This window comes from Monodelphis domestica, chromosome 2, assembly GCF_027887165.1.
Source record: "Monodelphis domestica isolate mMonDom1 chromosome 2, mMonDom1.pri, whole genome shotgun sequence".
NCBI lineage: Eukaryota > Metazoa > Chordata > Mammalia > Didelphimorphia > Didelphidae > Monodelphis > Monodelphis domestica.
The window spans coordinates 197,602,908-197,617,925 of record NC_077228.1 but is presented as its reverse complement, the minus strand read 5'-3'; the positions used below and the strand labels follow the sequence as shown (position 1 = coordinate 197,617,925).

The following is a 15,018-nucleotide window of genomic DNA, read 5'->3' as shown; positions in this document are numbered from 1 at the left end:
AAACTTCTCATGTCATTGGTTCCTTTCTGCCACCTGTCCTCCACACTTGTCACAATGACTTTCCTATCACAGTTATGTCTGTAGTTCTAGATGGTAAGAACCCTTGTACATATTCATTCCATGTTTCCCAAATGTTTCCTTAATAAAACAGTTTTTCAAATACCAGCATTTATCCTCACTGCAGATTGTGCTCTTTCCATTTTCATTCCTTTTCTTCCTTAGTCTTCCTGAAAAATTCAATCACTATGGGGGTCTATAGCAGTGATTTCATCAGTGGGGTGAATTCCCAGTATGAGAATTCCCTCTAGTGATTCAGATCAGCAACTGTTTATAAAGTTAAGTGACTTGTTACAAGTTACTTAATGCCAATGTGGTCCAACTCAAATTGTGAATCCAGATTCTTCTGGATCATTGATAGGACCATACTCGCTCTGCTCCATCTATTAATGGCCACAAGAATCTTGAATTAAATAGTTTCTATCAGTGTCTGTAAAAAACTGTCATAGAAAGTCAAGGAAATTCCACCTCTGGAGCAGCACTCTGTGCAGCCTCAGATGTTTAGGGCTTGGGATTTCCTGAAGCCTGGAAAAGTCAGAACACACAATATGATTGTTTCTTCAATATCACCTTCAAACAAGTTTAGGCATTTTAAAAAATGTGGTTTTTGGACCTTGTAGTTTTTGCAAAACTACAGCATTCTGGGTAATGGTCCAAAGTGCTGGAGATCCAGTCTACTTACCTGGACACATTCTTCAAGGTCCATTTTTTCAAGCTCATGGCAGTTCTGCAAAGTGTAAATAGAATATCAGAACATGAAAAGGATTAAAATAACTCATAGAACCCAAGGGAATATCAGAGATGACATCATTCTAAATGTCATCCTTAAGAGTTCAATTCTTGTGATTTTGCATTTTGGAGGACATTCATGAAACTAGGATTCCTCAAATGTCTCAAATCTGAAGCACTGAATCATTTACCAGTTCTAGGTCAGTTAGTCAGTCAGCAAGCATTTATTATTTATCCTGTGCCAAGCAAAGTGCTGGAGATACAAAGAAAGGCAAAAGCACAGTTCCTAAGCTCAGAAACTCATATTCTAATGGAGAAGCCAATGTGTAAACAATATGTACATAATAGATATACAGAGTGGATGGAAGGGGATTTTCAGAGGGAAAGTACTAATAGTGGGGGACTGTGGAGTGACTGGGAAAGAAAGGCCTCTTGCAGAATAAGAGAGGATCTGAGTCCTAAAGGGAGCCAGGAGGCAGAAAACTCTGGGTATTTGGAGGCATGGAGAAGAAGCAGTAGAAAGTTAAGAGTTAGGAGACAAAATACTGGGTATGAGGAATATCTGCAAGAAGGCCAATGTCACTGGATAAAAAAAGGAAACTATAAGAACAGGTCAGGTTATAAAGGACTGTAAAAGTTGAGAGGATTTTATATTTTATTCTGGAGGTTAAAAGGGAGCTACTAAAGTTTACTGAGTAGAAGAGTGGCATGGTCAGTCAGACTTGCACTTTAGAGAGATCACTTTGGTAGCTGAGTAGAGGATGGAGGCTAACTAAGAAGGCTCCTATAATAGTCAAGATAATAGTTTAGCCCTGTACAAGGGTAGCAGCTGAATAGAGAGGAGACATGAGAGATATTCTGAAGAAAAATGATATAACTTGGCAAGACTGGCTATGTGAAGTGAACGTGAATGACTCAGGGATAAACTGAGGTTGTGAATCTGAGTAACTAGTAGAATGGTGGTACCCTTGATAGTAACAAGAAAGTTCAGAAGAAGGGAAGGTTTTAGGGGTAAGATAATTAGTTCATTTTTGGAAATGATGAGTTTGAGAAGTATGAATAGGCAGCTGATGATTCAAAGATGTCAGGAGAGAGACCTGATAAAGATCTTCATAGAGATGAAAACTGAAGGTAGCTAGCTAGAGTAGTTTAGAGGGAGAAGACAGTCTAGGATAGAACCCTGAGTACATACTACAGTTTGGGGACCATAGTAGAGGAAGATCTAACAAAAGAGTCTGAAAAAGAGCAATTAGACAGAGAAGGAGAATAGAAGGAAGACCTACAAGAGAAGGTAATGGAGTGTCAAAGGCTACAGAGTGTTCAAGAAGACTGAAGATGGAGAAAATGCCAATGGATATGGCAATTAAGAGATCACTGATAACTTTAGAAAGCACAGTTATTTGTGGAATGATGAGTATGGAAGTCAAACTGCAGAAGAGGAGAGTAAGAAGGGAGGAAGTGGAAACATGGATTAAGATGATTTATTCAAGGAGTTTCATGAAAGGTAGGAGAGGGATATTGGAAGAAGCTAGCAAGGATAGTTATATAAAGTGAGAATTTTTTAAAGACTAGGGGTTAGGGGGAACAGGAACAACAGGGAAGCAGTTAGCAGATAAGGAGAGATTGAAGATTTACTGAAAGAGTAGGGATGATAAAGAAGACAATCTGGTAGAGAATGTAGGATAGATTACAGCACAAAACTGTTGAGCACTGAAAACTTTACTATTAAGGAAATCCTTTCAAGAATGAAGAATTTTGTAAAAATTCTTTCCTTGGATGTGGGTATATGTTATTTTTAGTGATTTCCATTAATTTATAGATGTCAAGTTCAAGTCATACTCCATCATTGTTCCTAAAAGTCAATGTTCCTTAACACATGCCATTATACTAGTTAAAGGCATTCTAGTTTTAAAGAATTGCCATACAAAGCATTCCAAAATGGTAAAGTACAAAAAATCTAAAAAGTCTTCCTATTTTAAAGCCTAGTATTTCTTTTTAGCACTCAATTTACATTACAAACACTAAGACAACCAAATTAGGTTTCCAATTATCTTACTTCAAGAATCTGTGATTTCATTGGTGTGCTTACTTCCTCCACCTATGAAGATTGCAACCCCTTTATATTATAGTACAGTGATCTCCAAAGTGGGGCTGTGGCACACCTAAAGGGGTAACCAATCAGAGGGTTCAAAGATGGTCCAATTCCACCCTCTCCCCAAGAGCCAATCATGGGGTTTGTCTCCAATAAAATTAACCATTCCCCCCACCCATAAATAGCAAACAATGCTCTCCTATTCCATCCCTCCCACATCTGGCTTTAGATCGCTGCAAAAATTTCCAGCTTGTCCCCTTATATAATAACCATTTAGACTAATTATAACCTATGACCAGCACCCTACATAAAAACTGCAAAGACTAAATAAAAACACCACACCTCCCCTGCCTCCCTCACCAGTATATTCACATCTAGCTCCCTTATCACTTCATCGTCATGGCAGGTACCCCAAGGAGTGGGCTTTGTGAGCTGGGGCAATGGCTGTTAAGAACAAGCTCCCTACCTGTAGTTTTGTTTTCAGTATGGATGCAGAATGAATACACAGATTAAGGATTACAATGGACATCATAAGCTTCCTGTCTCCTACCTTTTCAACTTCCTCATTATCCTTACGCTGTAAGAACATTCCCTATTAAAATCCTCATAACTTCACATTTAGATATATTTCATTTTCCAACCTGCTAAAAACATCTTCCAAATGAAAAGTAACCCATTTGTTAAAAATATAAGAATAGGGGGCAGTTGGGTAGCTCAGTGGATTGAAAGCCAGGCCTAGAAATGGGAGGTATGAGGTTAAAATCTGGCCTCAAACACTTTCCAGCTGTGTGACCCTGGGCAAGTCACTTGACCCCCACTGCCTAGCCCTTACCACTCTTCTGCCTTGGAACCAAGATACAATATTGATTCCAAAACAGAAAGTATGAGTTTAAGAAAAAAAATGTATGTGTATGTATGTATACATATATATATATATATATATAAAAACAAAAATAAATATAAAGAATACCACCTTTCAGTTCCTTGGAAGAAATATTATTATTAACATTCTGATAAGAGCAAAAGTTTTTTGTACCATTAACAAAAAAATTCAAAACATTTTATCCTTACATTGTAGTACATATAAATGATTTATAAATAATAAATATTCACATATTAGAAAGTAAAACTCAAAGGTTTTTTATACTGCTTCAGGAAACAGGTCTTCATAAACTGCTGTGCCTGAAAAAAACTTATCCCTAGGTAACAAATCTCTTGGTGATTAGCCTTTTTGAACATAAACAGAATCTCAGACAACAGGAAGACCAGGGAGGGCTGGCACTCATCCCTTAGCAAAGATCATGCACTTATGTTTCACTTCCACACCATTGTGAGCTATTTTTCTTGTAAAATACAGAAAGGTCCTTGCAAATACAGTTAAACTTCTGAAATTATGGAGAATGGGTTTGCTGAGTCAGATCACGGATAAGCTCTTTATAAAGGTTACACCCTACATTTCTGAAAGTTGGAGAAGTGGTGAGACAAGTGAATTGAAACAGCAAGTTATATAGCTAGAACTTGGCTTCAACCCAAATGGGTAAGATTCTTCCTCTCCCCCTGAAATTAATATGCACAATAAATCTCAAAACAGAGATCAATAATAGTACTCACCCTAGCCAGAGTAGTGAAGCCTACATCTGTTAGCTGAGAACACCTTGCCACTTCTAATATTCTGTCCAAAAGGAAAAACAAAAAAGAATTAAAAAAAAACAGAAGAAAGGGGAAAAAAATTAAGGCATTTCACTACTGAAAGCTGTTACTTATAAAATTCCCCTATCCATGCAGAAAACAACCTCCTTCACCTTAAGGGTGATTTAACATAAAATGATTTTTATAACCAAGCATTTCTATGTACAGATAATCCCATCTATTTTCATGGTATCATCATAAGGTGGAGTCCTGTAACAAATGCCATACTTAATGGTGACACAATGAAAGAACCCAAAAGCATACCTGTTGGACAACTATAGTTAGTGAACTTAATTCTGAGTTATATATTGAGTAATATATTGAATGCCATCTTCAACAAGATACATCCAGTAAAAGCTAGTTGTTTGAATTAGTCACTTCTCATTCCCAATCCCCAATCATGTCACATTTTAAGCTTAATATTCTGTGAAAAGCAGGTCTCCATAGATGCAGATTTCCTCAAACACAGAGCCTCAGAAGAAATAAGAGAGCAGCCCAATGCTATATGCTAAACTGACCTTACAGTCTTCATCCCTTATTGCAACCTCTCCTTTCCCATGGAACTCAAGCACTGTCAGCCACCTCTGAGCCCCACAATCCTAAAGCAGTTTAAAAGCAATTCTCCCTCCTTAGACAAAGACAGGGGATCTCTATATTTCAGACAGATCTGATTGAGATGGCTACTACTGTAGTCTATTTAATTATTTGTTTAAATAGGCCAGAAAACTTAAATATCAAGTATAAGAAAGTTACTGTCAATGAAGAAAACCAGAAATGAAAAGTGTCTCTGAAATTGCAATATGAACATATAGGAAGAAAACCAGATTTAATTTAAACCTAATTTTCTACAACCACCTGTATATTAAACTCCTTTAACATGCATAAATTACTCTGGCAGGTTACATTAAAATGAAAAAAAAAATGTTACAGACTAGGATTTAGAATTCAATTTTTAAAATTAAGAAATAACACTGAATGTCAATGTCAAAGTTCTTCAACAACTTCTCTGATTACTCTAATTTCAGAAAAGCACAACAATCAACATTTATTAAGCCCCTACCATGTGCCAGGCACTGGCCTTGAAAGAATACAGATAAAATAAATGAAACCATTTCAAGGCTTCTGTTTCTATTAATTCTAATACAAAAATTTCTTAAACAAAAATTCTGAAGATTCCATTTATTTTTTTTATTTAGCACCATTGCTGTATATTATTAAGAGCTATTTGTTTTTCTCCCTATATTTACCAAGTCTCATCACAAAACACACAAAAGGCTGATCAATGAACTGTTTCAAATCTAACATTTTTGAGCTTTCCTAGAAAAACACTTCAGTGTGCTTAATGAAGCAGTCTTTAATATATGAGGAAAATAAAGTTAACTGCAAGCAACTTGAGAATATAAATTAAAAAAAAATACTACTCCCAGCATACTAGTATCTGACTTGAGGCCTTATCTGAATGACTATTACATATGCTTATATGTACAATGGGGGAAGGGAGGAGGAGTGAAAGGAAAAACTAGAACTCAGTGTATTAATATTTTAGTGCAATAAGAATTTTGTTCCTTTACTTCTTTCTTATGGAAAGGAAGAAGATGAGGAAAATATGGAGCAAATTCTCCTCTTTTAACTGGTTCCAAGCCAAATGTGATATAGACTAGGTAGCTAGGTATAGAAGGTACTCAGCTTCAAAACTTGGATTTTAGAATGCTAGGATGGTGAAACAAAGAAATAAGACTAAATATGGTTTCTGTTATTTGGCAAAAGATGGGATACTTACCTAAGCCGAGGACAGTTTTGACCAAGGGCATTCAGGATCGCATCTGTGATGTTGGAGCAGCCAGAGGCACAGAGAGACTGCAACTTGTGGCAGCCTCTGCATATTGTAATGAGACCATCATCTGTGATTTGCTAAGATGAAAAGTAAAATTCTAGATATTAGTCAATGTGGAGAAAAGCCATTAAAAAAAAAAAGCAGGTATTGGGGATAAAAGAATTCAGGTCAAGCATAATGGAAAATAGGCAATGGGAGTAAAATATTTAACATACTGTCTAGTCTTTTCAGTGGAAAAACTTGAGAAGGAAATTGTTGCTCAATGTTGTGTTCTCAAGGCAGGCAACACAGGATAGGAGAAGTCATGATTTAAAAAGCCAGGAGAATAATGTTCTCCAATTAAACAGTGTAACACTATCTGGCTTCAATTAACCTTTTTTGTAAAAAGAATCTCTACTCTGCCTACTTCACACAAAGAATTTGCTATGAGAAGGGGAAATGACAAAAATCAGGTGAACATTAAATAGTAGTATACAAATACAAAGCATTATTAGATTTGGATGGTTAGTAAAGGGGGAAAATGTGTCTAGGGGGCAGTGTACAGTCAGCTGGCCAAATAGAATTTGTTATATGATTTTGAAAATGAACAGCTGACTCTAAGAGCTAAAGATGAAACCCCTCCCCTCCAACTTAAACTGAGAGCTGAGGTTCTATGGCTACTGAATATTTTAAAACACACTTCTAAGTTTGATTAAAACACACTTCTAAGGTTCTACATAAAAATGTTATCTTCAATTTCACTTCCCAGTCCTGCCTGCTAAGCAAAATTAATAACCACCACCCTGGGAGTTGTTCAACTCAACAATAATAATTCCAAAGATCAGAAGGTTGAATTGCTTATTCTATCCTCTAGCTTAAGATTAATATGCAAATAAATAAAATGCACATGGATGAGAGCAACAGGTTGGAAATGTAGCATACCAAAAGTTCTCACAAATTTGTTTTGTTGAGGTCTGAGGCTCTGGTCTTCCTAGGGTCATTCATTCTATATTCAATTTTTAGGAATATATCATACTATCAACATTCTGGGCCCCTGATAAGATTTTCCCAGCAACTTTCCTGAGTAATTTGAAGGGATTTTTAGACAGGTACAACTGTACATATGGTTTGCACACAAACTGAATTTAAAAGGGGACATTATTAGTTCACACATACAAAATAGTGACACAGTGGCTCACATTTAAATGGAATTCTAAAGATGACAAAGTGCTTTCCTCACAACACCTCTGTTACATAGGTAGCATAAATATCTATCTTTCTGTGTCAAAAGTGAGACTCAGAAAGGTAAAGTGATTTGACCAACCTCACAACGAATAAGTGGCTGGTCTTGGCTTTGCACAAAGGTCTTTTGATTGTTATTAGAGAAGTATTTTTTCCATTAAACATTACAGTTCCAGTTCAGATGACTTAAAGGGTCCCAGAAGGAATACTTCAGAAATATCTCGGGAAAATAACCATCACACTAACTCAAAGGGTCACAGAGAAAGCTACTTACTAAGCAGGTCTGTAGATTTAAAGTCACCAATTCAGGACAGTGTGTGCCAATGTATTTGAGAGCTTCATCCTCAAGCTAGAAAGACAATAAAAAGAAAAGGCCAGTTACTAACATTTCAAAGGAGACAGATTAAAAACCCAACATATTCTTCAATAAAATTCCCACAAGAGTCAACCATATCTCTAAAGCAACATACAACACACCAAAAATGTAAAAGAATGGGTTTTTTTCATACTTCCAAGCCCGGCTTAAATCACATTGTTCTGTATTATCCTCATTTCACATACTTTTTGATCCAAATCTATATTACCACCTTCAAAAGGAAAGTGAAATGAACATCACTTTGCCTAAGAATGATGCTTCTAATATAATGGATGTGCTTTTCAGAGTTCTACAAATGGTTTGTGAAGCCAGTCAGTTTTCCTATCTCCACATCTTCCAGAAAGCTCTCCAAAACTAAACTTTTGGAAGCAGAAGCTGAAAAAGGAAATCAGAGTGGATATTTTTGGGGAGATGTTTGTAAGTCTATTTTGCCAGTGAAAGATCACTGCTATGCTTATAGTGCTAAGAACAGATGGCATATAATTGATTACAAAATGTATTCTAATCAATATTGTTCAGGATTCCATAAGTAAGCAGAAGCTCAAGCTGTTGTTTTGAGGTAGTCAAAATTCTGACATACTGCTTAGAACACATCAGGGCCCCACCCATCCTGGCAAAAGAATGGAAAGAGCGATCCTGTAGTCTAGATATAATACTACTGTCTGAGATCTGAGGTCAATTTTGTTCTAAAATCTACAACCACAACTGAGTCATTATCCCAAATCCATTCCTTTTTCTAAAGAGAGTGTGTAAAATTACCTTTATCAGAGATGAATTTCACCTCTTTTAAATGATTTTGTCTTTTACAAATTTTTTTGGCTTGTTACAATGGGGGTAATTAAAAAAGGGAAACGTGTACCAAAATGATAGGTAACGTATAGTAGTCAAAGAATGTGACACATTTAAGATTTCTTAGTAGCTAAACATTTGGTTAGAAATGCCAAGACTGCATAAAAATACCAACTCAACATTCTCAAACAAAACAATGATGATGTGACCAGTTTTCTTCATGTGTTAAAGAATACAGAGTAAAACTGTTTTCCCCTATGTATCCATTCAGAGTGACCTTTCAAAGAAAAGCAATCCTACTATTGGATTTATCATTTGCCAGATGTTAACACTTCTTATATATTTTTTTCTGAAGCAAAACATGTTCTTAGAGAACACGTCATTGATAAGCAAGTGGCAGGGGAAAAAAATATCCTTCTCAATCTCCAATTCACTCTCCCAACTCCACTATCTTAATCTCATACTCTATGAGTACTATATTGAGTATTACCTGCGTGCAGCCTTTAAGAAATAAGGCTTTGAGCCCTCCACAGCCTCTCACTAGAGCCTGGATACCATCCTTGGTCACTTGGTCACACCACGAAATGTTCAGTTGTTCCAGCAGTGGACATCCCTCGCTTAAAAAACCCCAAAACCAGAAAAAAATTATCACAACTAAATACCACTCCAAGACTTGGGGCCCCAAAGTCCATTTTATTGGATTTTCAGTCAAGAGAAGAAATGATTAATCTCTTCTTATTAATATTAACATACATTTCCATAACCAGATAGTAGACTATACAAGCTTCCATGCCAAAGAACTAACAAACAAAAATGCTTACCTTTTGTCTAAGAATCAATATTAAGTATTGGTTCCAAATTTCTTGCCCAAGGTCATACAGCTAGGAAGTGTTTGAGGCTAGATTTGAACGAAGGTCCTCTGAACTCCAGGCCTGGCTCTCTACTACTGAATCATCTAGCTACCTCAAGAAATAAGTCTTTTGAAGTCACTGAGGTATACCTAAAGTTATGTTAATACTGGCAACTGCAAACCTAACTAATTAAATTGTTTTTCAATAGATATTTTTCCAGTATGGGACTAGCAATGAGAACCAACTTCATTATACTTCAGAGGCTAGTTTGCCATTACACTGGCTACAGGAAGGTTAATTTTTTGGCTACAGGAACTTCAGAAACACACTTACTAATTGATAGAGAAACTATCATTTTTATTGCTAAAGGAAATGAAGGGGGGGGAGGTGAGGGAGCACACGCACAACCATTACTGTTTGGACCCTGTAAGTGAAGAGACAGGCACAGGAGGCTTTAAGTGTTTTGTTCCTGATCACAATGGAGACAGTTGGAATTAAAACCTGATTTATACTTATATTATGCTATTTACTAGGGGAGTAACAAAAATTTAATTTAAAAATAGCCTCTGTAAGAATACAAAACATATTAACCTAAACAAATATATAACTTTTAATCATAATTAATCTAATAACCTAAGTATCTTTGTGAGTTCAAATCCAGCCTCAATACTTATTAGCTGTGTGACCCAGGGCAAATCACTTACACTTTTGCCTTAATTCCTTATCTGTAAAATAAACTTGAATGGCAAGCCACTCTATGGTTACAAAGAGCTAGACATGACTGAACAACAACTGAACTTAGGTGTTAAGGTATTTTTTCTATATATTTTATAAATCCAAGGACTCTACACCTCATTCTTATTTACTTTTTCTACTCAGAACGCTTCCCTTATTTCTAGTTTCAGCAACCTGGACTTGGAGACTTTTAAACATAAACTAAAAGTTCCAGCTAATATTAAATTATGGAACATATCTGGCATCTCTTTGGCTCCATCTTGGAAACATCTGTTCTAAAGGAATTAAAAAAAAACACAACAGAAAAAAACTAAGAATTGGGAAAAGATCTATTTACTAAAAGAATCACCAGGCCAAGTTGGCAAATTGATTAATTTCAGTCAATAAGTGTTATTAAAGTGCCTTCTATAAATCAGGTACTGAAGGTACAAATACTAAAATGAGACCAAGGAGTTTATATGTTCATAAGTAAGTAAAAAAAGTTGTATGCAAAACAAACACAAACTGATTGAGGGAAAAGTTTCTAACAAATAGAATCAGGAAAGGTTTCGTAAAAGAGGTAATTGAGCTAAGCTTTGAAGGGACTTAGGAACACTAAGCAATGTTACCTGGAGGCAAGAGACAAAATGTTACAAGAATCAGAAAGCAGAACAATTTGGGCTGAAACATAAGAGGTATGAAGGAGCCTAGAAAGAGGACCTGAAGACAAATTTTAAAAGTCTTTTAAACACCAAGTAGAGGCATTATATATTGCAGGTGCATAAAGAAGCTACTGAAGCTTCTTGTGCAGGAGTGAAATGGTCACATCTAAACATTAGAAATCTATTTAGTTGTTGCAAAACATGAATCAGACAGGGAAGAGACTGTATCTGAGGAAACCAGTTAGCAGTCTAAAGAATTACCTCAAATGAGAGATAATGAAGACCTGAATTAGGGTGGATGGATTTGAGAGATATTATGAAAATATCAGGTTTTAGAACTGATTAGACATTGATAATCTATAGTTTTCATTAAATGCAAATGTTTCCAGTAATATGGTAATAAGCTATCACTAAGGCTTGTTTAGATGGTAAAGGGTTCAAGAGAATTAACATTAGTCCTTTTTTCACATCCTCCTAGTACACAATATTCCAACAGTCATTGCTTCATCTTCCTTCCATTCCTTTGGGAAGGAAAAAAATCTATCAGATAACTTTCGTATTCATGTATTATGTTTCTTTACCCTCTGAGGATCAAAGGTCCTAGTCAAGTTTTGCCACCATACTTGTAGTAACCCTGAGACATCAGACTATGATAGTATGAAAGATATAATTTGAACTAGTTAATGTACTTATGGTTAACACTGTAATATATCCAATCACTTACCTTAGTGCTTTTAGAGACATGTTGGTTATCGATGTACAGGAAGCCAAGTCAAGGTGCCTGAGTTTGGAACAAAACTTGCTAAGGCTGGTACATGTGCTGAAAACAATTTAAAAAAATTAACCACATTTTTAGACACCAATGAAACAAGACAGACACATAGCCATGCTATAGAACAATTCACCCTCATTTAATCATGCACACATAGGTAATAGCTGAAATTTCCATACCCCAAATAAAGCATTGGGAATTATCTGTATTTGTTAAAGTTAAGAAATTGGGCAGGAGACATTCACTTATAAGAAATGTGAAGATATGCATGAGGGGGAAGGTGGTGTTTGGTTCAGATTTGGAAATGTTAAAAGATGTCAGTGCAGCCTGACTATACTTGTTCTAAAAGGTTTATTTGTTCTTTAGAAAAACAAGATAATTATAAATGTATTTGGCCCCCAGTGGGTTCAAAAATGAAGAAAGATTATGTCCTTTATTCTCAAATTTCTGCTGAATACAATCCTTTAATAGACAGAAATGTTACTGAAGTAAATAGCTGAGGGTAGAGAGAAATGCCACATTTGCATGGGAAGCAAAGAATGGACATGGGGTAGGGTCAAATTGGGCCCATTTAGGGGTATCATTATACACTATAATTAACTCCTAAATTTCTATTATGCCATTTCTTTGAAGAACTCAAAATTTTCAAATACTAAAAGACTAAAATTCATCTGACAATAAAAATGTTTTCTTACTTTAAGTTAAATATGAATCACAGGCACAAACTACTCATTGTAGGGGAAAGCCAATTGCCTCATGTTGAAAGGTTTCAGATAATTTATAATTTTGCTTATTAGGAGACTCACCTAATAACTATAAAATAAAGTCTGTAAACTATATTATGAAATTAATAAATGACACAGAACAAACTACAAACAGTGACTGGAAAGCAGCCCCGCCCCCCCTTTTGTCCACTGGATAATACATTAACATTGTATACAACATTAAGATTTTATTAAAATTTTATAAAGAACCAATGGCTTCCCTTTTAATTTTATGTTCATTATTGCTTCTTTTAGGCTACAAACTCTCCCATGGTGAAGTCCATTCATTATTTCAATAAACTTATAAATACAGGCACTGAAGCTACAAACGAATTTAAAAAAAATAACAAGCCCCTGCTCCTAAGGAGTTTAAATTCTTCAAAAAGGATACAACACGTAAATAAATATAATAAAATGTTGGGAGTGATGAGGGTGAAGGGAGAGAATGAGGCAAACTGCTACAGAAAAATCTGAAGAAGGATAGATTGGGTCAGTTGGGTCAGGTAAGATGTATGGAGAAGGTAGCATCTGAACTGAGCCTCAAAGGACAATAAAGGTCCTAAAAGGTAGAAATGAAGAATATATTTGGCATTAGGGAGAGAATGCAAAAAAGTGTGAGATGACATGCCAAGTATGGAGAACAGACAACTGTCTGACTGAAATGCAATTTAAGAAGGCTTATTTCAATGAAATGAGGTTAAAAGGTAGTCTGGAGTCAGATTCTTAATAGTTATTGAATGTTTCTGAGTAGGAGAGTGATGCTGTTAGTTCTTTGCAGAAAGAATATAAGAACCCATTGGAAGGCTATTAGAATAGAAGAGGTCATGGCCTTTGGCTGGATGAGTGAGGACAGAGGTACCATATCTATTTAATTGTTACTGGCAATGATGTCACATAGTGATTAACAAATGCTTTCACACTTACGGGTTAACATTTGATTTAAAATTCTACCCTTTTTGGAGAATGACTTGAAAACCTAGGCTTTCACATGATGGCCAATAGTGCAAAATTTGAAAAGCAAGTAATTCTTGTATTCTATACTCTGTCTCTGACTTATTTTTTAATGTTTCCATCCTTACGCTATGAATACAAAAGGCATTACAGAGGTAAGGGATGGTGTCAAATTGAGCCCCTTGTGGGGTGGAGTTCTATCCTAATTATCTGCTATATTTCTACTATGCCATTCTTTTGAAGAATTTAAATTCTCAAACTTTATAAGACTTAAGAATTCATGTAAAGCACACAAAAAAACTCTCTAAACAATTCCTCTAAATAATATGGCTTGGGAAACTGAACTTCAAATAAACCAATTAAATATTGCCAAAAGGAAACTTATATGGATTATCACCAGAATCAGAGGAAAGCGTTGTCTTTTGTGGAACAATTTCTTGATGCATGAGCAAAGGGTGGAAAGAAAGGGACCAGGAACTTTACTCTGATCCTAAATCATGTGGTACTTACGCATCTGTGGTCTTTGTACATCCATTTAGATTCAGTACTTCAATATTCCTACAGTTTTGTGCAAAGGTCCTTGGTGAGAATAGAAAGAAAAGCTTTCAAATGAAATAGTGGAATTCAACATATTTTAAAGATGATAATGTGGTACCATAATGGTTTACAACTTTACTAAAACTTTCATTAATCACCTCTCAAACTTTGATCTCTGTGGTATCCCCATATCCCTGAGTGAAAATGAGATTCAGAGCCCTCTAGGTCCCTGGAAGAACCAGTCCTAATAGGTAGTTTCTGATCTCCTTGACTCTGGTTCTTTTGCATTCTCCAATAGATTATAAAGTTTCCTCACTAGACAATTTTCAGGGTTAAAATAGTCTCTCTGAGTGCAAAAATGGAGAAATTAAATTTGCATTTTCTGTGTAAAGAATCTTCTTTGCTTAGTCAAAAATGGGCATTTAACAACTAAAATAAGCTATGACATTACCTTAATGCATTGTCTCCTACTCCAAGACACCCACGTAGACTTAACTTTCGTAAGAAACCACCACATCTTTTAGAAATATTTTCTACTACTCGGCCCTATGGAAACAAAGAAAGACAAATAAACCACTCCTCTTAAAAGCATTTAGTTGTGGTTTCAACATGTCTAAAGGAATCTGAAAGCCTTCAATTAATTCTTTTTTCCCCCTTCCACTTGTTTTAAAATACCTAGCCAACTTGGGAACCAAATCTTAAATATATTTGATTCTACAAAGCCTTCCCTGATTAAACACCTAGCTCTATCCATTCCTAAACTACTTATTTTATAGAATGAATAGGATATTCTGAACTTAAGGAAATGTTGCTTTCTACTCTTTAAATGAATGACAAAATTGTTTTTATATGTAATTATATGAAATATTTATGAAATAAAAATGTATTGGGGAAGATTCAATATTATCTACAATTAGTTTCGGGTGTTCCCTTTCACCTTGGTAGTACCTATTCTGGTGCTCTCTTTAGGGCAGCTGATG

At 35.6% G+C, this 15,018-nt stretch overlaps 1 protein-coding gene across 2 annotated transcripts in view; it reads right to left on the bottom strand.

Moving 5' to 3' along the window:
* Positions 1 to 15,018, bottom strand: part of FBXL20 (F-box and leucine rich repeat protein 20) — a 95,087-nt gene that overhangs the window by 10,858 nt on the left and 69,211 nt on the right. For both annotated transcript variants that reach the window (XM_007482320.3, XM_007482319.3), the window contains exons 5-12: positions 14,490 to 14,584; positions 14,012 to 14,080; positions 11,739 to 11,834; positions 9,278 to 9,404; positions 7,897 to 7,971; positions 6,348 to 6,478; positions 4,490 to 4,550; positions 740 to 784 (exon numbers count right to left, since the gene is read on the bottom strand). In XM_007482320.3, the coding sequence (XP_007482382.2) occupies positions 740 to 784; positions 4,490 to 4,550; positions 6,348 to 6,478; positions 7,897 to 7,971; positions 9,278 to 9,404; positions 11,739 to 11,834; positions 14,012 to 14,080; positions 14,490 to 14,584 (699 nt within the window). The remainder of the gene's footprint in view (positions 1 to 739; positions 785 to 4,489; positions 4,551 to 6,347; positions 6,479 to 7,896; positions 7,972 to 9,277; positions 9,405 to 11,738; positions 11,835 to 14,011; positions 14,081 to 14,489; positions 14,585 to 15,018) is intronic.